Genomic DNA, 26,369 nt, shown 5'->3' with positions numbered 1-26,369 from the left:
CTAAAATTGTGATATTTATTTTCTATGGAATGGCATCTTCTTTTGTTGATATACCTGGCATGTCTGTGAATACATAGAAGATGACAGTGTAAAGGCTAGATCAGCATGAGATAAGTATTATGGTGATAGTGCTTTGGAGTGATAAAAAGGTAAACAAAGATTCTTATAGGACAAAATATTTTGACTTGGCATATTCTTGTACTGGGTTGACCTCAGCCAGCTGCCAGATGCTTACCCAGCTGTTCTCACTCCCCCTCCTCAACAGAGCAGTGGGGGAAAGAGTGGGATGGGTCAGGGTAGAGGGGCAGATCAATTACCAATTACCAGTATGAGCAAAACAAACTTGACTTGGAGCAATTAATTTCACTTACTGCTAAGAATCCAAACAACATGTATTTCCTATGCCCTTTTCCCCCTGAGACTCAATTTCACTCCTTCATTCCCTGACTCTTCTACCTCCCACCCCTTAACAGAGGAAGATGGAGAATGGAAGATGGGGTTCAGTCTGTAACAGCTGAGCTCTGCCATTCCCTCATTCTCATGCTGTTCTCCCTCAGTGCAAGTCCTTCTGGCAGGTTGCACTCCTTGAGGGAGAATCTGCTCCAGCATGGGCTCTCCTCAAGGCTGCAGTGCCCTTCAGGGCATATCCACCTCCTCCAGCATGGGGACCTGCATGGACTGCAGTGTGGATGTCTGCTTTTGTGTTGTCTCTTTCATGGGCTGCAAGAGAAGCTCTGCTCTGGTGTCTGGAGCACCATTGCCTCCCTGTCCTTTTCTGACCTTCCTTTTCATGTTGCTGTTTCTCACTTATTCTCTGAGTCTTTGCAGCCTGTGTGGTGTTTTTGCCCATTCTAAAATGTGTTTGCACAGAGGTGCCCCCAGCTTGGCTGAGGAGCTCAGCTGTGCCCTTTGGTGGGGCTGTTGAAGCACTGGCTGGAGCAGGATAAACCTGGCCCAGGACAGCCCCTGGTGTCCCCTCACAGAAGCTGCCCCTGCACCACCAGCACCTGGACACCTGCACCCAAGACAATTCCAGATCAAAAGTTGATTATTTTAAACTTCAAAGAAAATATTTTGGAAAGATTGGAGGCTTTGTACTATAATGCTCTGGTATCTATAAATAGTTTATTTCATGTAGATTTTCTTGTGTGTTTAGATAAGAACATACAGATAAATGATACATAATAATACATTTAAATTTTTGCATAATGTTTTTTCCTCCCTGCCCTAGAACTTAAGCGGGCTGTTAAATGCTGCAAGTTTCCAGCCCCTGCGGCCTTTACCTTCCGTGCGGATTCTGGTGGATAAGGTTAACCTGGAGCACTCGGTGCCGATGTACGCTGAGCACCTGGTGCATGTGGTCAGCAGCCTGGGGCAGCCCTCTGACAACCTGCTTCACTACTGCTACCAGCACTGTTATCTGAAGGTCAGTGAGGGCTTGAGATGTGTGGTGGGAACATCATGTATGTTCAGTAAATCTGAAGTATTAGCAGGTTTCCTGAAAGGATGTTTTCAGCTAAGCTGAAAGGCCATAGAGTAAATACATTTCACAGAATGTTGTTGTTTGGGATTGCTGCTTCTGACTCGAGCCAAGTGTTTTGTAATATACACTGCACACTTCATATGAGGAAGCTGCAAACTGAAGCCCCAAGGTCCTTGTGACAAGATAGAATTATTCAGAAAGAAACTGTTTTCCTCATCTGAGATAATGCTCCTGTGGTTTGTAGATTGCTACAAAATTACAAACTTAGAAACTTGATGGGAAGTTAGGAGGAAAAACTGTCACTACTACTAGTGTTGGTAGAGCAAACCCATCAAAGTGAAGATATGCAATCAAAAACTGTTAACAAAAACAATTTAATTGTTTTTCATTTTAAGAGGACAGATCTCTGGATGTTCTCAATTAAAGATGCATTATGTGAGAGGAGCTCTTATTGTGAGGCTAAGGGAAGCTTAAGATACAGAAAACTGTTTTGAAATGGTTCAGTTGCCATCTGCTCTGCGGAGGAGTTTTAAAGCAGGCCTTTCCAGCCTTTTAAGATGTGCTTAGGAAGCTTGAGGCCTTTTGGGTGCTACTAAAATATAAATATCTAATATGACTACTGTTAATTTTAATAAATTTCTCAGTTATATATTCACTTCCACGCTGATATTTTACAAAAATTTAGATATTTATTATCTGCATTCAAGAAACTGTGTTTCAGAATTGCATGGCAAGCTTTCAGTTTTCTGGGTGACACGTCACATTTAAAGGGATTGGAACTGCAGTACTGCAGGTCATCTGTATGTTTTTCAGTTTGAGAGGATTTTTTCTCTTCAGGAAACATTTTAGTAGCAAAATTTGGACATCAGCTTTGGGTTTTAAAGGGTTTATTTGCTAGCTTTAATAGTGGTTGAATTGTTTTGTTCTTGTGAATGGTACAGCATGTTAAAAGACAAGTCTACAACAGTTTGTTTGCCATTGAATGGGGAAAAATCATAAAGAATTCCTGTGATTATTCTTTCTGTAGCCAGGCTCTTATTAAGAAAAAAAGCTTTGAAGGGAAGGTTCTAATTTCCTTAAATACCACTCTTTGGTAACAACCAGTGTTGTTATAATTACTCAAAGTGATTTTACTTTGTATGAAAGGCCTATGTAATCTGCAAGTTTAAAGGACATATAGACTAAAGTATTTGAGTTGAAAAATTGTAATTCAGTATTCTTTTAAATTCAGCCGACCGTAGTTAACATTTTTTGAGTGAAGAAAATATTTTTACGTGCATTTTTAGGGCATTATTTGAAGTAGATTTTTGTAGCTGTATTTATGTTTGGGTAAAAGGAATTCTCTAAAAATAATACACAATTTATTTAATACTTACTGAGTATAAGTACATATGTTGTAAAATATCTTGAAAGTAATCTAGTCACATGATAATATACCATTTGACCAACTGCATTTGTTCCAGATATTTGGTTTTCAAGCAGCACTGACTTCTTTGGACAGTAAAGGATTATACTGCATCCCTGTTCCAGTTATCCCCTCATTCAGTACTGCTGTTTATGGCAAGCTGATCAAGTTCCCCAAATATTGGTGAGTATTAAGCCTGTACAGTGTGATTAAGTCATGTGAACAATTACTTTTGAATTTTTAATGAGGGATTTAAAAATGCCAAGCTTTGCATATATCCCTAAACTTCTGTGTCCTCTCATATTCTATTACATCTGTTATCATTCATGGGTTTCTTTGTGAGGATAGCTGTCAATAAACATTTTAGACCTGGTTTGGCTGAGAGACCTGGAGCTAATGACACCAAGGTCACAGGTTCAATCCCAGTATGGGCCAGGCACTTCAGATCAGTGATCCTTGTGGGTCCCTTCCAGCTGTGCTACATGGCTTTCTTCTAGACCATGTAGGTTGCTGGAAACAGTTGCTGTTCTTTCTTTAGCTGATACAAAAGTTACATACTGATGACAAGGTTGATGTTTGAACTGAATAGGTCAGCTTTTTCTTTTTTAAATTCAACCAAATAAAAAGCAACAAATTGGGGGTAAAACCCCCAAGTGTGCCAAATCCACAATGTTTCTGCTACACTTTTATTTGTTTCTCATTACAGTTGGAAGTGTAAACTATTTGTAATAGCTCAGATGTTAAATACAAATATTTTTCTTCTGAAAACGGTTCTGTACTTTATTGTGAAATGTGCTAAATAATTTTTTTAGCCATAAATGCAGTGGAAATTCAGTATTTAAATGTATCTCTGCAGTTCAAATTTTGTGGTCATAAATGTCAGTATGCAGTAGTTTATACTGATAAGTTGCATTTATAAAAACTATTTTCAGGAAAATCCATTTTGACAATATTTTGAACAAGGTATTAGTTTTCTTTATCCCTCATTTTGAGTAGTAGTGGTCTGCAATACTGCTTTATGAGTAAATCCATGCAAAAAAATTACATAGAGTGACAAGACAATAAAAAAGTATGTTAATTTTAAAATATTTTGGCTTCAAACATTTTGTTGAATAGCTAATTTGTAAGATACATTTGTTTGTCAAACCTTAATGGATTATACAAAAAAGTCTACTTCTATAGTTGTTCTTAGTGTCACATAAAGAATGTACTAATTTTTCTTTCACAAGCTGTGATACCATATTAAATGTAAATGGGTTTTAGCATTATCAGCACACCACCAGGTGGTAGCAGCCTAACTGACTTTGTCATAATTTCTATCAATAGTTTACAAAAATATTAATGACAACACAACTTAATTGCTGTTGTGTTGTACCATTTGGCTAAAAAAAAATATATATTTCCAGGATACTCTATAATCAGCACTAATCAGAGTGCTTTAGGACTTTACAACTGACAGCCTTTCCTTATGTTATCTCACGTTTAACACTAAGCTCTGGTTAGTAATCCTGGTTAGCAAACTGCATGAATAAATTAGTGTTGAATGGCAAACTTAAATTTCTTCACTATATTCTAAACCCCATGCTTAGTTGTGCAAAAATCAAAAATTTATTTTAGGGATGAATTTTTAAAAAATCTGTCATCTGACAACTTCATGGTATTCAAGTGCTGCTGCTTTCTCGTGTGTGCTTGTGCTCTTCTGCATGTGCTTGTGCTTGCTGTGCTCCATCTCTTGCTCTCTCATGCTTGGTTTCTTGTGCTTGTCCTTGTGCAGTTTCACACTTGCCCTCACTCTGTCTCATGTTCCTGGTCTTATCCTTACATTCTCTCTCTCTCGTGCATTCTTGGATTGTCTTGTGTAATCTGCCTCTCTCACATTCTTTGTGTCTCTCTTCTAAAAATGCATTGCATTACCATGCATGCCCAGCTGGAAGGAGCTGTAGTTTTGGGGAGTGGAGGCAGGGGACTGATCCTGCCTTAAAGCAGCAAACCATCTATTGGCATTTATGAGAAGATATTGTTAGACCAACACTTTCTGTGGTACTGTGGTCTGATGTCTTATGATGGTTTTCTCACTTTTTTCCTCTGATATGATCTCTTTCTATGGCTTATTTATTTCTTAATGAAATTAAAAAAACTTTATAAAATGAACTTAGTCCAGCCATTTATCTAAACTAAGCAACACCAATTTGTGAGTAATAAAGTAGAAAAACAAATGAGTACAGCAGCAGCCTGGTTAAATGAAGTGTAGTTTGAAGTGAGTAAAAGTCCAGATGAAACACATCAAATAGCACTTCAGCTAAATCGAAATCAGCATGAGGACTGAGAGCTTCATTGAAGTCATGCAGTGAGTGAGAATTAGTCTGGTAGGATAACCTGGTAATGTCATTAAACTTAAATTCAGTTCTCCCTCCCAAATTATACCACCTGCTTTATTTGGATTTGTGCATTTCACATTCCAGGGTTTCTTAAAGTGCACACATCTGATGCTACATGTGTTCTTCTATTTCTTCGTAGAAAATACATCCCACAGACCATACCTTTTAAAAACAAAGACATTTTATGAACTGTTATGGAATCCCTTAGGTAGTATGTTTTGAGTTAGCAGTGAAAATCTCAACTTTATTTCTGACATAAATCAGTACAAAAGGTTTCTTTTCTAGTTTCAGTACAATAATCTACAAGTTACTGTTATATACAGTGTATTATACTGTAGTAATATTAATTTTTTAAAACTAGTTGATAAACATTGGCAGGCTGTTTTAACAGATAAAATTTCAGCAACATCAGTCCAGTAAATTCTAGTAAATGACCATAAACAGTCATAAATGTGCTGTTTACCTATCAGATTGATGTCTCTTTTAATTTCAGTTAGTACACTTTCTTTGTATAAAAGAAATGTGCTCAAACTCACTAGTTAGCTAAGTCTTGGACATTTTTTAAATTGCATAGCTAATCTGTTTTTATTGGAAAGTACAAACCATCTGGTCTTTTGTTTTTGTCAAGTGTAACAAGATGCAAAATACAATGTTAATGTCAATATTTTACAACTGCTTTATGTAGTGTTGCATGCCAGATTGTAAAGCAGCTTTCAGAGCTTTCAGGAGGATGTCTAAAACCAACTGAGAATTAACAGAATATGGTTAAAAGCCTAGAGTGAATGACAAGAATGTTTATTGCCAAACAGAAATCTTGAGAGGAATTAGATGATTTTCTTTTATTCTTTTGGCTTCAATGTCTCTGGTAACAGATGAGGTAATCTGGTGTGAGACACTTCAGTGTTGTAACCTTCTATCACTTCTAAGATACCACTTCATTGTACTTCTGAGGAATGCTAAATTAACAGTACAGAATATGGATTTGTAATAACCTTCCTTTTATTTTCCCGGTATCTGATTGACAGTGAAGTGTCCTCTCTAGATTTTGAGCTAGGTATCAGTCTAGTTATGTGTGTTATTTATTGCTTTTCTTAACCTGTCTTCTCTAAACACGTGTTCCAGACTTGTGTTTTTGTTTTTCTTTATCAGGTCTGTAGGAAGTTTCTCACTCACTGTCTCTACCTGTGGCAGATTTTCAGGCTGTGAGCTCTGGTAGAATGAAATTATAAATGAGGATGGCATCATTATCCCTGATTCCTTTCTGTTCAGCTTCTTGGTCCTGTAGTCTCCTTTCAAGTGATCTGTTTTCTGGATAGTGAGCCCCCTCTTTATTATTTGGATACCAGAGCAATAGCTGCTGTTTGCTGCTTTCAAGGAAGCACCAGTACAGAGTTGACTAATAGCTAGTCATGTTAAGTTTGAGTGTGTGAATTAACCTTTTATAAAGAGGTTGAGGACCTGCTGGGTAAATTATTATCTAGGACTTCATGGTCTGCACTTGAATTAGTAGGGAGTACAGAGCATTTAATTGGTTGGTTTTGAGTTTTTACTCTGTCAGAACAAAAAACTTGAATAGAAACTTGCAATTAGATCTCAATAATTATTAGTTAACGAAGAACAGTCTTTGAGATGCTTTGCAGTTTCTGCCAAGATTCTTTCTTTTGAGCTGTTCTCTGCAGACTGTCTTAAGAAATATATTTCAGCTTAAGTACAGCAGTGTGCTAATCTCCATCAAGGTTCATCTTTCTGATGAGGAAGGATTTTTGGTAACAGGAGATTTGATTTATGTTGGCACTGTAGTTTGATTTTTCAGTATTTTTATTGAAGTGCTAACCATTATTGACAAAAGCTGACAAAAGTTAAAAATTTGCTCTGCTGTTAAAGGCAGTCACATGTATCATATGCTGGGCACCTCAACTGTCCAGAGATCTGTCACTTGTTTCCCTTGTGAAAGCTGTGAATTACAGACCTGACATAGTTATTTTATTAATAGGTGCACTTATGGTTCTGAAAGATCACTTAGGAAATTTAGATGCAGTGTTCTTCACATGAAATGAATACGTGTATTTTCTGTAGGCTCTTTTTATGAACTCTCAAGAACATTTATATAGCATAGCTGAACTTAATATTTCAACACAGATTTAACTGTAAAGGTAAACATCTACTGTGTCCTTAGAATCTGCTACATTTAGAGTAGTTTGGCAAATTAGGTTATAACTGCCTTTTGGCTAACTATTATGCAAAAATTTTGAGAAATGTTCTTTGCTACCAACCTGAACATCAGCATTTTGTTTTCTTACATGACTTCCTTGCTTTTATTTTGATTTTTTCACAGTGTAATTTTTGCCTTGTACACACAATTTAGTTTCTCTTTTATATTCTAGCTTTAATATTAACATTTCCAAACCCGAGGACTCTAAATCCCTCATTACTACTGCAAAGGTTTTTGTTCCAACTTTTGTTACTGTAAAAGTGTTTGTATTTTTATATAGCTTTACTTCCATTTTCTTCCATCACATGTCCCTAACAAGGCAAACATCTGTCTCTTAATCAATGCTATTTACCTGGTATGACATACAGTTGTATTCTTATTTATAGAATACTTTCTTAGACTCATTTTGCAATTGATAAAGTCATTGTAGGGTCTAGCCAGGATGTGCATCTGCTCATGTCTGCTTCAGGGGTCATCTTGTAAATACTGTGTGCATTTAATGGTATCCCCATGAATTGACAAGGGGGAGAGCAATTCATGTTGATCTGCAAGCAGAGTGGTAGATGAAGATCTGGCTTCTTACACAGTAAGAAGCTATTTAGCAAGGAAGTTAGGTTCTGCTGACGTGGCCTTTACCAACAAGGTACTACTGTCATGACAGTAGGAGATCTTTAGGATTTACTGCTCAGCAAAGAAAGGATTAAAAGTGTATAATGGAGAATGAGGTTAACTGTCTGTTTTTGCTACTTTTTTGAATAAAACATCTTTGCAGGGCAAGTCCAGTGGAGTAATCTACTTAGGACTAGAAATCATAGTAGATTTGTGAGCTTGAGAGTCACAAGATTTAGTTGTCATGATTCAGTGCAGTGGTGCTAGTAAGAGTCAAGCAGATCCTACTGGCAGGTAACACAGAGCCAACTATTCCACAAACTGTGAGCATTAGATCATAAATCTAGGAAGTTTTCCGATAAATTGACACTTAAGTCTTGATTTTGGCAGCCTGTTTTATTGGCTAGTCACAGTAGATCAAGAGCAATGTCAATTTAGGTTGGGTGTGGATTGCATTTCACATGGGCTGTTGAAGGGCATGCTCATTTCTTGGGTCAGAAGCAGGAACAGGTTGAAAACACATGAAACTCATTTTGTAGCATTCAGTTGTGGCTATTAGTTATGTCAGTAATTGAATTTAAGTGCCAGATAAAAATTCAGGGTATTCTTCGAAACAGAAAAGATCTGGGGTTGAGTGCCTGAACAGATGCATTCAGTGTATGGGGCAGGGGAGTTCAGCATTGTTGCAGTTAGATCTGCATGTTAGAACCTGTTTGAACTGTTGAGATGTGCCAGTGATAGGGGCTGTGCAAAAGCAGAACACAGCAGTCATTCATTCCTTTGTGTTCTGCAGGGGTGTTTGTGTAGTAGTGCCTCACATGTGAACATTCAGAACAGCACAGTAAGGAGTGTGCTGGATTGCTTCAGCGTTGCCCACTGCTCTTGCCTAGAAAATGCATCAAAGAACAAAATAATAAATCACATTTTTTAAAAATTGGTTGGTAGCTGGTTTTGGTAGGACATTACCTACCATTGGCACTTTCAGAAGTTTGATTGTGCATCTTAGTGTTTGAGGAGTAAGTGTGGCAGTATAGTATAGCATATTGTGAACAGTAATGTGTAGGGTCATATAAAGCTTAAACAGAAGTACTTCTCATTGATTTAACATATCTTGCTTTATAAAAGTTCAAGGGGGTCATGCTTATGTGTAAGGATGAAGATGCTTGAAGAACTTGTGTAGAACATTTCTAATCTACAGCAATATGAACGTTTTAAGTTTCAACAAGAACATTTTTGGGGCACTTTTCAACTGCACTATTTTGAAAGGAGCTGTTGTTGTTACCAAGAAAAGCACTTGGAACAGGAGGGGTTTTGCATTCTGAGGGGTTTTGCATTCTGAGTACATGACTTGCAGCTTGATTAGTGTAACGACAGATTAGCTTCAGTTGCAATCCTCAAGTTTAATTTTTTTTTTTAATCAAGTCCAGATCAAATGTTACTGTTTCTCAGCAGATGTGGCAGGCAGCATTCAGCAAATCTGTTGAAAGTGCAGTTATAATCAATGTAAATTGGAAGCAGTTGTATTGTTCAGTATTGTCCATGAGGAGGAAATTCAGCAGAGTTGACACTACAGGGTAGTCACTGGGAGTGTTTCCAGTGTAGTTATTTAGTCTAATTAATTGTCAGATCTCTTCAGTGAAAGTAAATTAAGCTTATTAACTAATATCTGTCCAGGGAAAGTGATTGCACATGGTGAATAGTTAATCCTGGTTTTTGTAAGTGTTGCCATCAGGATTTGCTGGCATTTGTACTAGAAACAAGCAAATGGTGTTTCAAAATGTGAAGGATTCTCAGGGTTGAAGCTGCATTTTGATTCAAGACTGGTGAAAGGTATCAAAAACACAGTCTTAAAGCTGACATGCTATTGTATAGCATAGATCCTTAGGAAAAACTGAATGTATATTTCCCTGGTGTATATTTCTTTTGCACGGGATATATTTAGAAATTTTGTTTCTCTCAGTGGTAACACTATCTGTATAAAAGGACCTGTTAGGATTTTCGGTGACATTCACTGCTGTGAGGCTTTACCCAGGTAGAATCTGGCTAGAAAGATGGACTAGTGGCAGCTCTTCACAAGAAGTTTGTCCTTTGTTTCTCCAGAATTTTATCTGTAGTTTGGTGCCTTTTTTTCTGCCTATGAGTGAATCTATGAATTATGAAGAAAAATAAGAAGGATATATATTGAGGCTTCAGACTGAGGATGGCTTCTGACATGCTTGGTCCCTTCAGCATTGTTGGAGAAAGTGCCAGCCTGTGGCCCTGGCCTGAGGCTGGTGCAGATCAAGTGAACAGGTCAGCAGTACACAGCACAGATCATTCATTACTGGAGCCAGCACTCAGCCTCCATAGCTGGCAAACAGGCAAGCTTGAAACTTGGACCCTGAAACTGAGCGTGGTGGCATTCTGCCAGCCAGCCCAAATCAAAGGCTGGTTATTACACAGAATTCTGAAGAAATGTGTTGCAGTTGCTCTCTTACCTTTCACCTTTTTCTTTGCATCTTCTTTTTGAGGTAATGCCATGGGAGTTGATAGGATTCAAAGCACTGTTTTAAGAATTTGTAGTCATTAAATAAAAGAACTTGAAAAAAAAAAATAGCCTTTCATTCATTAGTACTTAGAGTAATTCTACAGGGTACTATATTGGATTATTCACCTTGTGTACCAAATAATCCACCTTCACCAAAGCTGTGTGTTTACTTCTTGAATAAGCTATATGCCTATATAGAATTGCTGGTTTTGTTTATCTTTTTATGGTTATCATCATTAAGCTCATGGAACATAGTCATGTTGCTGGCCAAGCTGTAGAATATCTCTTTTTGACTCTACAGATCTTCACTCTCAAGTGGTAGGCATCACTTCCACCTGAAGTGAGGTACCAGAAACCAGAGTTAAATTATGCACCTTCTCTTACAAGCAGATTAATGTGACACTCAGTTGAAGCTGATACCTATGATAAATGGTGACTGCACACAGTTTATTAAAAAACAAACAGTATTTATCTTGACTCAAATAACCCAAATATAAAGGCTCAGGTGGATGTTCAGCTGTCCATAACACCTTAGCATCTTTACTGCAGCTGTGTTCATCTGTAGGTGGAAGAAACATACTGTCCTGTGTCCTGTATCATTTGTTTGCTGTATTCTCCCCATGCTTGTTCCCTCTGTGACCTAGAGGTGCTTTTTCTTTTTCATAGGAATAGTCCTTCTATTAGACCAGGATCTCTTCGGTTCTGAGCTGAGTGCTTGCTTGCTTTCCTTACACACAAACAATATACATTCTCAGCATTTTTCCTCAATCACTTCTATCCTAGTTGTTTATAGGTTTGTATTTTTGGTACTATTTCTTTAGCAATGCCTTTTATAGGAAGTTAAAGTAACCTGTCAGGTGTACATACTGAGGAACAGCATTGCATGAGTACTGAGGTACAGTGTTAAATTCATGTAAACATTTGGATCTCCATTTGGGCCTGTATGTTTGGTAGAGAATTGTCTGGTTTTTATTATGTTTGATTCTTCTAAAGGACACCAGCTCCCAGTTTATGAACTAGATTTTTTAGTATGGTGTGTTTTCAATGGGAATGTTAGAGGGCCATTTAAACAAACAAAAAAAAAAAGAAAACAAGTGAAGGCAGGCTCAGGTGGAATATGAAGCTCTTAAGTAGAAAAATAGGAGAATACAACCTGTTTATTAGATTTGGAAATCATTATACCTGTTGTAGATACTTCTGACATCAATGTAAGAAATGGAAAGGATTGTTAGTTCCGACACGTACAGAAATTGTGGATTCATTTTTCAGTTGATCAGATTTTTCTCATTATAGTGTGCGTGGTTTTTTAAACAAAAGCCAAAATGATTATTTTCTTTGCTGATGTTCAACTAGTTTTTTCTTTGAGTTTAGTGGTCGACTGCAAAATGAGCAATTGAATAGAAGGAAATATTTGGTAAACATGATTAGAATATTTATTGGATAATAAAGAAATACCCACAGAGAATGAGAGAATTAAGAACCTGACTTCCATATTTTAAACGAGCAAGTGGAAATGGGACTTTTATAATGTCACTGACTTAGTCTGTTGCTCTGAAAGTACTTGTATATCTTTGATTTTGCATACCTGTTGGATTTGGCTGTGCATATCTGTAATATAAGAACATACCTTTTTGATGCGTTTTACTGACAATATGGTAATTATGTGTGTGTGTGATAATTTTGATGATCTTGAAGACTCACTAGGGCTCGTGGAGTTTTTAATGAATTAAATAGATGTTATGAGACACAGTGAATAGATCAAAACTGAACACAGGAAAACTATATCCCTAGAATCTGCTTCAAAGCTTGTATTATTTTTGAGGAGTGAATGGTGTAAAGTAATGGCAGAGTCAATGCTTAAAGATGGTAAATTTAGATTTAACAATAATTGTAGTCTTTGAAGTATAAGGTATTACGCGTTTACTGAGATTTAATGTTTTGCTTTAAATAGCTTTTGATAGCCTTTAAAATTCTTTTGAGGTTCATACTTAATGAGGCCACAAAATAATAATTTTCAAGTCTTTGTACTCTTTCTGCAGTTATGCAGTGTGTTCATGTGAACCATTAGCACACCTTGTCCATTCATGTCCTTGCTGTTGAAGACACCCTTGATCCATCGCTATATTAAAGGCTTTTCTGGTAATCAGAAAAACAAAACTTCCCTGTTTTCCCTGGGCTTCCCTGTTTCCAGAAACTTCTTTTTAATATTGTAACTTTTCTCTTAAAGGATAGTGGAATTGGCTTTTGAGGTACTCTAAGGGACAGAGTTAAGTCCTTTTATTTAGCAGCGAGGTTAGATTTAAAGGATCACTCTTCCAACCCCAACCATTGTGATTTACCTTTTTGGATTTGACAAAATTCAGATACAGAAGTACAGCTTCTTTAGTTTTGTGTATTTTGTTTGTGATATCTCCATTTAGGGCAACAATTTTGTTCAAATACTAGTTTTGTTTTGCTAATGCACACATGCACCTTCTTACTGCTCTGACAAGCTATATAAACATTGTCAGAATTTCAAGTAACCTTTTTTCTCTCAGTGCAAATGTGTCCTGTTTTTCCACAAAAATATTTTATCTATTTATGAAAGAAAATAAACAACATACAAAAGTTTTTAGTAGAAGAAAGTCACAGAAGCCCCCTAATCATAGCCCACTTACCTGTTTGGACAATTTTTTTTTTTACTGAGATCTTTTTACTGTTGCTGTTTACTTGAAGTTGGGGTTGTGTTCAGCCCTTAAATCTTTAGCAAGGAATTTGAAACTGTGTTAGTTCCCAAAAAGACCTTTGAACTGGGTTTGTCAGTGCAGTTTTCCTCACTGAGCACCAGCATGTTTGAGCCCTTCTGGCTCCCTGTTTTACCTGCTAATGGCAACCAAATGGTTCTGTGTGGCAGATTTAGAGGATTGATTTAATGGCTGTTTCTGCTGCTTCTGGGATTGTGTGAAGAGGGAAAGAGGAGAGGGAAAGGGAGAGGATGGGGTTACTTCCCTAGACAGTAAAGCAGGCTGCACTGTGGGAAGCCAGTTCCCCAAAGCGTGAACCACCCTGGTGGCTCCTGAGATTGGACACTGTAGTATCCAAAGCAATGGTACTGGGTTTATAAAAGCTATAAAAAAGAGTAATGCTTGCTTTGTTTTAGTAAACACAGATCTTTGTGGTTTGGAAGTTTATGGCCACTGGCAACTTTTACCTGATCATCTCTGGTGATTTTGCTCATCTGCAGCTGTTTAGTTACAGTACTGGCAAGTTTCAGCTGATTCCTCTTTGTCCCCCACCCACAACTAACATTTACCTACAAGATAAATGATAATGATGGCTGGCATTTAGTTTGGCATTGCTGCTTTTTCTCATAGGATCTTTTTCTCAGGAGAAGATACAAGACAATTATAATGTAGGTGTAAAAGTTCTCTGCTTTTTAGATGATTGATTCCCTCTGCACTACCTTCATTAAGCCAGTGCTTCCCTATTGAATGTCCCTGCTTCTTTCCAGATTTGCTTCTGGCTTTTTTTTGTTTGTAATACATTTTGATTTTTGGCTGCTCTGATGAATACTGATTTTTCTCATGGTCTTTATATTTGGATTTTGTGGAACATAATGCAGCTGTCAAATCCCTTCCCTTGTTCCCACTAATACCCACCATCAACAACAGGAGGATTCCTAGATCCAGGTAAAAAAGTTAGACCTCCTTGCAGAAGTAAAGAAGGACTGGATGTTTAAAGTGTAAGTAACTAAAAAAGGTTCTGAGTTCACACTGAGGGCATTCCATGAAGAAAGTTTATTTTTTTCCCCTTTTTTTTTCAGATCTCCACCCTATACCTTGTAGAGTTCTGAAGATGCAGTTCTTTAAAGATATAAATTTATGCTTAATATATATGGTTTACACACATCAAAACATAAAATACATAAAGAAGACTGAGGACTGCTTGTTATCTCCTCAGAGCAGGGAACTTGTAATTTTATTCTTTAATGTATTAAAAATATATATATCATGTCACTTTGATTATTTCTGGAGACAATTACTAACTAGTGCCTAGTATAAGAGTTTTTTGCAAAGAAAGAAATAGCAGTTAGTGACTGATGTCCACTTGCAGTTTGATGGCAGTTCAAATCCCTAGCATCTGTCCCATTGATGAGTCAGTAAGCTGAATTTGATCTGAACATCCTAAATGTTTCTCTAGTGCAGCTACAGGTTTAAGATGTTCAACAGCCACTTTAGTTTATGTTGTGTCCAAAAATAAGACTGAAAACCCCCAATCCTTTGTTGGTATCAACAGATTTTTGCATTTTGAGGCACATAGGCAATGACCAAGCTAGAAGTAAGCATAGACTGCTTTCTTGCCTGCTTTCTGAAACATTTAATCCACAGGTAGAAAGACTCATCAGAAGCTTTGTAAGGCTCAAATCGTGTTGGGGGGAAAAAGAACTTTCCTACCTTCACATTCAGGTGTTTGTTTTTTCTTACACACTTTCTTCTCATGCTGTTGCATAGCACAGGTCACTTGTTTCTCACTTCTTGCTGCATTACAAACCAGTATTATTATTTGCATGTAGCAATCATAATTTTTAATCTAATGATCATAACTTTAATGACCAGATGATACAGAATGAATAGTTATTTTAAAAACAACCCAAGTTTAGAGTTTCTAACATGTCCAGAGTTGTGCATTCTTTGCTTAAAAGGGATTTTTTTCAAGATTTTTTTCCTTTTAGAAATTTTTTGATTTCCTAGTTTTTGTTCTTGTAATATGCATTCATTTTTGCTGTGCTGTATAAAGCTGAATTTTATTGTTCCATTAAAACACACACTGTATTGAGAATTGAGAATGGATAGCCTCTGTTCATTTTCTAAGCCATATTTAAGTTTGTACTCTGCCTATATTGTTTTGTTTTCACAATTGTTTCAAGGAAATCTGTGGGAGTTTTTTTGAAAGTTTGCATGTGACTGAACACTTTAAAAAATGTTTTCATCACTGACAACTTATATTTCAGAATTTATGTTAAAAAAGCTATACAGAAGTCCATTTTGAAATTATAGCATATTTCTCTTCTAATCCCATATCTAAAATTTTCAGAAATATCAAGTTAATGTTTTGGTTTACTGGGAAAAAAAAAATTGGTGAACCTTGAAGTTCATTGTCCTCTCCCTTGTAATACATTGTGTGATTAACAGTGTTTCCTACAGCAGCCAAGGCAGCTGCAGCTCCTGAAAATTCCTCTGTGTCAGAGATGATGTCAGACACCAGGCAGCCTTTAGTGAAGATTGTAGAAGAGCAGAAGTTGAAGACATCAGTCTTGGAGGTGTATTTGGAATGAAGTGTTCTAAAGCAAGTTTAATTGTTTGGGGTTTTTATGATAGTGACTAACTTGGTCCTCTAGCAAGTTGCTCTCTGAAGACTGAAAATTGTGTTAGTGTATGTGGACATGAGATATGGTTGGGTTTTTTTGTGAATAGTGACTTAATTTTGGCATTTCAACCAGTAATACTTCCATTTCCCTTCCTACATGTACCTTTAGAGGTTTGATATTTGTCATTAAGGAGCTAGACATTGTTTCCTTTACAATAATAATAATTGTTACTTAAATGTTAAGAAAAAGGATCAAAATTTTTATTTTTGAAAATAAAATATCAAACATCAGATTAAGTATAAATACATATTTGTTGTAGGTATGTAGATGAAACATTTGCTCATGTGTTATAAAAACAGCATGCACTTTCTGGTTGCCTAAGAAGAAAGGTGTGCAAATGCTGACTGAAATTATTTGGACATTTAAATTACATTCAGGTTCTTCTAAGGCACAATTGCTAGGTTCTAGTAGCAGGTTACCAGTTCTGTTATTTTGGAAAAAATGAACTAATCGTGTTTTACTGTACAGGATATGAGTAATAACAAAAATCAAATTTTTTCAAACATCTTGCAGGTTCCAGCTTTGCAGTTGGGGACTCTGTATAAACCTCTGGACCCAGCTGTTCACCACTATATTCTTTCAATCACTCTGAGGTGTTGATTTTACAAGAATGAGTTGCTGTTTCTAAAGTCTACAAACTGAAAATATTTCATAACAGGCCTGTGAACTTACATGGATTGGTTATATTCATGCCTATGCATGCTGTATAATAAGGACCAATTCATGCTTTTGTTAAAAAACAGCAAAGAAAACTATTTTCTTTAATGGTATGCCAGATTTATTAAAATATTTCAGCAAGTCTGTATTACAGTTTGTCAGCAAACTGGCTACAACCAAAGAGTATTTAAAAATCATTTAATTAGGACAGATTCATTTTCACTCCATGCCACTACACAGCAAGACTTGCTTGTTCATATTTCTTTAAATTTATTCTGGAACTTGTCCAAGTTCAGCTTTAATGAGTAGCCTATCCTGCTAGTTAGGATTTATTTTCCCCTAGAGAAGGGTGCTTGAATTGGTAGTTTTTTAACCTGTTCAGTTAAATGGACATATGTTCAGAACTGCATCTTAACTCTTGAATGTAAAGACTCGAGAAATAATTATTCCTATTGTTGTTGCAGTTCCAAAATGCAGTTTAAGTAGTGTTTTTAGACCCAAACTATGTGCTACAACTTTTTTAATAAGGTGAAGAGTTTTGATATGAAGTTGCTTAATGCAAATTTAATGATACAGTATAGAACCACAGATCTGATTTGGTATACTGAAAAAATTTATTTGTACTTGTATTTTCACTTATTATTGAATATATATCTTGGGTCATAAAACTTGGTTAAATATAGCTCAATACCTTATTAATGATGTATTTTCCATATTAACAGGTGCAGGTTGGTGGCAAACTTACATTTTAGGATCTTTAAAATGCATTATTTGTGTTTCAAAACTATTATAATAAATCCTGAATTATAATTGTACTTTCATCACTAGCTGGGTCTAGTTAAAATTTCCTTTAAGGAACATTTGCTGCACACATGGTAAAATGCTTCCCCTGCCTTGATTTTTTTTTCTAAAAGGATTTATTTTCAAATTCCCATTCCTCCAAATGTATCTGAAAAGGACCAGAAGACTTTATTCCTATGGGATTGTTAAAGTACAGTAAGTGTAGAATTTGCATATTGTTAAAAAAAAATTCATATGCTGTTACTACTCCTAAGGGACAATTTTATATGAAACTTTAAAGTTTTGAATGTAGCATAGGTTAGTACAGTAGCTGTAATAGGTATTAGCTGAATAGTCAGACTTCTAAAGCAAAATCTTTTGAATTGCTATATTATATGCTGTGATTGTCCCAGCTCTTCAGATTCCTTCTGAAATACATTAATTTGTTAATACAAATGTGTTTAGATGGACTTATTGTCAAGTCATTTTCATTCTGAAGTTTGCTGAAAAATGTTTTCTACCTTCTTGGTTCGTTCCCAATTTTACATTAGGAAATGCATCTTTTGAAATATTTAAACACGATTATGAAATACTTAGTTGTAATCCTGCAAAATAGTATTCAGAAATAAGGGGAAAAATAGAGAAAATGTTGTATAAAAGGAAAACAAAAGGAAAAAATACCAGAAAAGAAAAATGTAACAGTGCACTTCCACATTGAGATAAATAATAAAGGATTACAGCACATGACTAAAAAAAAAAGGAATACCAGGAAACAATCTGATGTCACTATGCATTACATTTCTTTCTAGGTAATGCAAGCTAAAGCTTTCCTAAAGCGCAGAGCTAGTTTTCCAACTCCAGTTCTGTGTAAAAGAAGTGGGTTATGCTGTCTATGTAATATTAAATTTCAAAATAAATTAATTATTGTGTATACCATTTTCTTTCACAGGAATGGATTTTCTTTTTCATTTTTTTGCCTTTTATACTCCTTTACTCATGCACACCTATTTTGCTTGAATTGATAAATTACTGAGCTTGGGTTTGAACTCTAGGAAATTCTAGGAAAACAAGTTCAAATTCTAACTTGGGAGGAATATCAGAAAAAAATTTCAGAATTGTAGTCTCCACCTGTGCTTTTCAAAGAAAACCCAGAGGTTTTCTTTGGGTGGCTACAGGCATATGTGTGTACATTTGCACAGAGCATTTCTTGTGTATCTGAGGAGCTGGAATGGGACACATGTTTTATGTAATTGTATCCACAAGGCAGTGATCATGTGTCCTCTTGTGCATTTGTGTGGTAGTAATGATCAGAATATGTTCCAGGCTCTTTATTCCTTTTGGGTGTCTTGAGTCCAAGTGTTTTTCTTTACTAGTGGTTTTTTTTGTCTTGTTTTGGTTTTTTAAACCAGGCAGCATCTCTCTTTATGTGCTTGACTTAATACTGATATTATTTTCAGTTTTTGTTTCATGTCTCCTTAAAGTAGTTCTAATTTTCAGACTAGGTAGTTTTCTGATGTTTAGAAAAATGCTTTTTATAAATGTTTTTTTTACACCAGCTAAATTCAAATGTGTTTGGATATGTTATTTTCTATGATTTGTACTTTTTATGATAACAGCATTTTCAGGAGAGGTTTGCAGTGTGTTTAAACTTCAGACTGAAACAGGAAGAGCTTCAGGAGTTTTGTACAGATATTTCTTACCCTTTTGGTTACCTGCTGTGCTGCAGTTGATAAAGTGAGCCTGGAACGGGGTCTGGTCATGTACTGCAGAAAGATGTGTACTTGGCTGTCAGCAGATGAGGCAGGTGGGAGATGCAGAGTTCCCCCAAACAGGTCATACATAACTTCTTTGTTCTAGCTCACTGTTTGGTGTTTGTGACTCCTATTAAAACAAACAAAATAAAAAAAAAAAAACAAAACCCAACCAAACAAGGCTTAATACGAGATGTGTTCTTCAAAGGCCTCTAATGAGTTTTGATTTTGCTAGCACCAAAGGCTGTACCTATAGGTAAATTCAGTCTTCAAAGGCAGATGGGTTTATTCAAACAGGAGACCGCTCTTTTTGCAGGGGGGGTTGTGGAGCATGGTGTGTGTTCATATGAAAAAAATTTCTACTACCAAACACAAGGCTGAGTTCTTCCATATAAACATGAAATGTTTTTCCTTCATTCGTGGTTTTTTCTGCAAATGGCATTTGAAGCTGGCAGCATAATTGTGTCATTAGCTTCAAATGAATTGCAAATCAGTGGCAGTCTTGTTTCTGGTTTCCTCCCCATTCTCAGCATTTTTGAGACAGGTAATCCTGGTTCCAAGCTTTATGAGGTTGGAAAACCTCATTCTAAACAATACTGATTACTATTGCAGAAGGTTGCAACATCTGTTTTTGTTTGTTCTTTGTCCTTCGTCTGTATTCATATCAATTTCTGAAAATCTTTCATGAGTATCTTCTTTCATAAGAATCAATTTTTATTTTAATAATAAAATAGTGAGGAGCAATGGCTATTGTGGATGGGCTTTATGTGACACTTTGATCTGTGGTGCAGACATCCACAGCTGAGAAGTGTTGTAATGTCCCTTTATAAGCAGTGGGCAGAAACAGTGACCTGCAGAGACAATTAATTTGTAATCCTCAGGTCTTGAATGAATGGATATCTGTCTGCTGTGTCTACAAGTGCTGATGTATTTTGATTTACCTTAAAAGGTTCTAGACCACAGTGTTAGGTGTGGATATTTGTTTTTACTGTAGGTATCTAACACTGAGCTTAATTCCTCTTGGTCCAGAGAAGATGGTTTTCACTTACCAGCTGTTTGCTGGTATTGACAAGGAATTAAAGGAAGGAGCTCTGTTTAGGACTTGAGGCCAATGCTTGTATGGCCAAGTCTAAATTGCAATAGATGACATTATATTTAGCTGTACCACCATGTAAACACAGTGGTTGAGAGATGTCTTCAGATGTTCAGAATTCTTATTTCCGAACCATGCTTCATAAGTCACATCTGCAACTTATGGGCCAAAAGTATTAGCAGCAAAATATTTTATTTCTCTTCTTCATCTAGAGCATAGTGATCCTGGTCTGAAAAGTGATACAGTATTTTTCTGTTCACAGTTGTCATGGTGAAGGCCCACTCTCACAATGCAGAATATTCAAGAAGTCTACTCCTTATTAGCAGAATTTTGTGTCGTTTCATGCTGCTGAAAGTTTTAGAATTGGAGCATCATAAATGGCCTGCTTCTTTATTCATGGAGCCTCCTGCTCTCTACTGCCAGTAGTATCTCACATATGTTAGGTTACACAGCTGCTAGCAGTTTCTTTTGGGCCTAGATAGAAGATGTGGTGTATTATGGCTGCTTCTGAGAGTTCCTTGGAAGGTTTTGATTTTGCTGATCTGAAGAGTCATTGAATGTCTGCATGTCTTTACATTTTCAGTCCCTGAGCATTTTAGTAAAGTATGCTTTTCTTCAGGGCCAATGGATTTTGTGTGCAGTTTCAGCAGCTTTGCCTCATTTGAGGCTCTGATTCCCAGTGGAACATTTACCTACTATTTATTTTTAAGGGGCTTTAAACATGTCCCTAAAGTTTTCTAATGGAGGAGATGCTCCAGAATGAGAATGAGCTAGTACGTGGATCAGTATTTAAATTTCATGGAATCCTAGAATGGTTAAGATTTGGTGCAACATTAAAGATCATCTAGTTCCAGCCCTCCTGCCATGTAGGACATTAGAGAAAATAATGCTAAATAGCAGAAAAAGTACATTTCAGTGGTGGAGTGGGAGGTGATTAGGGCAAGAATTATAATGTTAAAAACATGATACAGGAAAAGACTTCAAACTGAGAGAGCTAAAGAACCTTGATAGTTTTTGTTGAATGTAGCAAATCAGTCTGTTGCTTGATTTCAGGTAATAGTGTGCAAATTATAAGGAAGAAAAAATATTGGAAGAATTATTGGAAAAAATTTGAATTATTGAAAAAAATATTGGAAGAAAAAATAAATTACTGACTTAGCTATTGTTTTTGTAAAGCATTCTTGTTGATGGTGGATTATATTGTCACAGAGGAATTTATTTCCCAAACAAATGTCCTTTACTTTGCCCTGTTGAATGCCTGTCTCCTCCTGTTCCTCCTCCCCAATTAAAAGATAAGGCATTGAAAAAAAATTGTTGAATCACTTAATGAGCTCTGTTAGCAAAATACAGAATGTGGGCTTGTTTGTATTTTGATGTATGAATATTGTCTATATGGTTTTTGGGTCTCTAGCCATACGTCATTCAGTGATGCACTGTAAGCTTTATAAATAAAATCTGGAACATTCAACTTTTGAACAGTTTTTTTTAGTATCTGCATAATTTTGAGTAGCTCTTATTTTGATGGAAGCACATGGAATTCTTTTATTTAATATTTTCAACTCAAGGGATAATTAGATAAAAATATATGATTTTTTCTGTCACATTCTGGAGGGAGATATAAAGTTAAATCATGTAACAATTCCTATTTAGGTTTCATTTCAGAGTAAGTAGAATCAGCTCTAATCTAAAAAATCCAATAAGCACACAGTTCCAACCTTACAAACTAACTACTTGTACTCTAATATTCTGTGACTAAGTTTTAAAAGGGTTATTTTTATGTGCCAGAGTAATGATTTTCTGTTTTTCTTTTATTTTAAACAGGACCAAGCGAGCTCATGTCCCACTAACAGAATGCATTTTTGAGCTCCCTAATTTGACAGTTCAAGCAACTAGAGCTCAAACCCTTCTGCTTCAAACTATTTATCAGAGCTGGTGTCATCCTGTTGGAAATGTCAGTTCAGTGGTGGTAAATGAAGCTTTACTGAATGAGGTTTTCCAAACTTCAGGTAAATATTTGTTGGTTTTGGTTATTCATTGTGGTACAGAGCACTGCTAGTGAGTGTCCATACAGCTATATCCTTTAAATCCAGCTTTGTACTTATAGTAGCTAACAGACAGAATTTTGTGTGTGTGTGTGTGTGTGTATGGGTATTTATAGCTTATATTTAAAATCCAGGATGTAAGCTAAGCCACCCAGCTTCACTCCTTGGCACCAATTTCTGGATGCATTTCATTTTCCCATACAGGATAATTTTTCCATGCTTCCCTCATCTGAAACATCCACTTTTGCAACCTTATATGGTACAATGTTGTTACTTCAGGATCATTCGGAGGTGAAAATGGATTATTAAGGGCTTTATTAATCAATGGCATACATTGAATTCTTTAGAAGGGCTGCAGATGTTTCTCATTATTTCATAAATAAATGTTATTTAACTGTTGTGAATTTGCTGAAGATATGCAAGTGTTGGTGATGATTACATACATAATGTAAGTTATCTGTCATCCTTTTGTAAAACACCCATAGATTTTTGGGAATAAATAAAGGATTTTGACCAGTGTACAGAGGAAGCCAGAGTTTTCAAGTAATCCAGAAAATGATTTTTTTTAAGTTTCTATGCAGGCTAGAATAATTTAGAGCTGTTATTGTTTATTTGTTGTAAATAAACCCATAAAAAGAATAACAGATATTTTGGAATATCCAGCATTGCCACTCTTCGAGAATGTATTAGGAGAATGATTTAGGTGCAGAAAATCATTATTTGAAGCAGAGTGGTGGATTAGACCACTGGAAGTCTTTCAGCTCTGCATTTCTTGATCCTTTCCGTTTTTCTTTTTCACTCCTTCTGTTTATTGAAGTTAAATCTGTGTTGATCTAATGTTGCAAAAGAACTGGTGTATTTTTTTGCAACCCTTGGAATAAGTGTTTAAAGTGATTAGGTTTTGCTTCTTTCATGAAAGTCACTTTTGTCTTTATTCCTTCAATCTGTGTGGGTCACCTAAGAATGGGATTGTGTCATTTTATTTTCAAGTCCTGATACTCATAAAAGTAGCAGGTTTACAATCCGCACCACAGAGCAATCTGAAAATACAGTTTGATCACTTCAGATGCTCTTAGGGTTTGCACAGTTTCAAACTAACCTGTTCTATTATTTAACATGTTTCAGTCCATCAGTGCAATGAACTGTGAAACAACTCTGCTAACACTATCTGTGCAGAATAGAAATCTGGAGCACACATTTTAAGTACTTCAAATAAAGTAAATGAACAATATAATGCAGTTATTTTGATCTTCTCTTGTTCATGGCTTAACGCTTCACCTGGTAAATTTTACACTTCTGTAGTTGTGTTTGGCATTAACTAGACTGAAGGCAGCTTTGTGTTCAAGGCTATGAAATGATTGCTGTCAATCCTTTTGTCTGAATTTTTGGCTTGGTTGATTGTGTAATCCTCCTACATTCATTTGAATACTGTTGTATTCAATTTAATATCATGCCTTGTTGAAAGTCATGCTTGCAATTAGGGTCAGCTTCCACATACTTTAATAGTAATATGTATGTGTTTAAGCCTCTAAAAATTGATTGTATTTTCACAGGGAAGTTGAAATTTCAAGTTTTCTTTTGTCATTTTTCTTTCTTCATTTTTTTTTAATGAAGTAACTATGAGGATAATGCAGTCAGTAAGGAACTTGTGAGTAAACAAGGCACATCTGTTAAACACTTTTACTTACATTCAGCTTAGTTTCTCCAACATAAAACAAAAGCTGCTGAATGTTTTACTTGGGAGTCCTTGTGTTGAGTTCCTGCCTGCTGCTGCATGCCCCAGTGCTCTTTTAGGCTGGTACAGAGTGGCCTTACAGGGCTCATGTGTTGGGGCTGGCAGTAGCCTGGCAAGGTATTTGGGCTCCCCCTCCTGCCACTGTGTCTTTGAGAATCTTTGTGGGTGAACAGATGAGCTTTTCTTGTGTAACCTAAACTCTCAAAGAAAAGATTGCCTTTTTCCCATGGTATTGTGTTTTCCATCTCAGCACAACTTGGTTTTGGCTATGCACAGAAGTAATACTTTAAGAAAATAGGTTTCCATCTCCATGGTGTTGTGGATTAATATTTCTTTGATTAATTTTCTACAAGTAATGAAAGTATAAACACTTGTTTTAAAATTGCTCTTTACTGTCCTTACTTTTCTTTTTCTGACTATATTTATATTAAATTGTAGTGTTCTTGCAGGAAAAAGCAACAATATACTCAAAGACTCCCTTACCTTCACTTTATTCTATTTTTCAGGGAATCCTTTTCTTGAAAATAATTGATTACGTTCTGCTGTTTCAAAGAATTGTAAACTATGTGTTTCATGAGTACAGCAGCCCATATTTTCTTCTGTGTTTACGTTTTCAAACTTCTAAAAGCCATCTTTCTAACTAATTAGCAGGACAAACAGCTGTGTCTCCAGATTTTTTCCCTGTTAAAAGTAAATAAAAAAGCCCTCCCTATACATGACATTATTCTGAAAATAAAGGCGTATGTATTTTGTCTTCTATTTGTAAAATGGTCTGCTGTTATCCTGAGGTTTCCAGCAAATCTGACTGCTATAGGCAGTTCACAGGATTTTATTCATTCTTGATACTCAGTGTAACATCATGCTTGTTTTATAATTTGTGAATAAAATGTGTCCTCGTATGGAAATGGTCTAGTCATTAGCTACCCACCCAGATCTGTTCTAGCAATCTGTTTCGCTGATATACCGTGACTTGAAAGTTTTCTTCTCTAGGTAGCTCCTCATACATAGCTAGTCTCAAATGTGTTTGCCATTTGTTTACCAAGCCTACAACTTTGTCAATTGCTTATGTCTATATTGCCACTTTTTGTGTGTGATTGAAGGGTATTATTGGACAGAAGTAGTTGTTGCTGAGCTCTTTGTCTTTGTTGGGGCTTTGTGCTGGATGCTGTTGAGAGTGTTTGGCTTCCTTAATACATCAGTTCAGTATTACTTGAACTCAAAAGTGGTACCCCAACCCTTTGTAACCTCTCAGCCAAGATCTTTTTCAGCAGTCATTGTGCTATGGCTTTTAGTTATATGCTTTTTCCAACACAGCCGTCTCTTCCATTTCATCACTGAAACTTATAATATGGGCTTTAAATATGGGCTAAGATATGCTATAGGAGAGGGGCAGATAATATAGGGGAAAACAGAAATAAAAATGTAAAGGAAGAAAACCAGGAGAAACAGGATCACCTAATAAAAAGGGAAGAGAGCAGCAGAGGAATATAAAGCAAGAAGCAGGTAGAAAGAGTTAAAGTAGAAAAGCAGTAGAAGTTAAGAAAACCAAAAATTAATAGGAAGACAAGTACACATGCATGAGTTGCAGGAGAGGGGGGAACCTTTGGGAGGAATACCAAAGGTATACAGGAATACATGACTATTGGCCCTTTCACCTGCTGTGGAGAGGCTCACAAGGCACAAAGTCCCCTTTGGGAATCTGTTTGTTAGGTAATGGCTGAAAGACATTCTGTGGATCTGGTTTAAAAAGGGAGCTCTGCACTGTGTGTTTCCACAAACATCTGAACAGAGTTTATTGCTAGTATCTGGGGTTCTGTCCTAAATTTTCACCTGGAGCAGAAATTTTATCCTGCTCTGAAACTTATTTCAGAGGTTATTGAGGCTGAAGTAGGTCTAGGGAGTCAAAATGGCCTCTCTGAGCTCTATGTTCTACAATTTTTTTTTTCTAATAGGTTAATGGAATACCAGAAAGGGGAGATGATTGCTTGAAGATTAGCACTCTTTTGTCCCCCATCTTCTTTCCTCTCCTTGTTCTTCAGAAACCTTTTCCTACTAGGAGAAAGACACTTTACTCAAATATTCCCTAGTTTAGATCACCTGAGAGTTTATTTTTTAATTAAATTGCCCAAGGGCAAGCTGTCAAAAAAAAAAAATTAAAAAAATCTGAAGTCTCAAAAGGAAGTGGTATGTGTTTGGTATCTGACAGAATTTAAAAATGAAATGCCTGTACTACTTAAAATTTATATTTGTCATACATATTAGGAAGGTCTCTTATCTTAAAACTTCCAGT

General features: G+C 36.1%; 1 protein-coding gene across 1 annotated transcript in view; it reads left to right on the top strand.

Annotated features, from left to right (window-relative positions):
- Nucleotides 1-26,369, top strand: part of VPS13B (vacuolar protein sorting 13 homolog B) — a 433,987-nt gene that overhangs the window by 72,559 nt on the left and 335,059 nt on the right. Inside the window, exons 15-17 of the mRNA XM_066565010.1 lie at nt 1,232-1,426; nt 2,947-3,071; nt 22,124-22,308. Of these exons, the coding sequence (XP_066421107.1) occupies nt 1,232-1,426; nt 2,947-3,071; nt 22,124-22,308 (505 nt within the window). The remainder of the gene's footprint in view (nt 1-1,231; nt 1,427-2,946; nt 3,072-22,123; nt 22,309-26,369) is intronic.

This window comes from Molothrus aeneus, chromosome 1 (assembly GCF_037042795.1).
Source record: "Molothrus aeneus isolate 106 chromosome 1, BPBGC_Maene_1.0, whole genome shotgun sequence".
Classification (NCBI taxonomy): Eukaryota; Metazoa; Chordata; class Aves; order Passeriformes; family Icteridae; genus Molothrus; species Molothrus aeneus.
The sequence above is the reverse complement of the archived record's forward strand: the minus strand, read 5'-3'. Positions and strand labels throughout refer to the sequence as shown.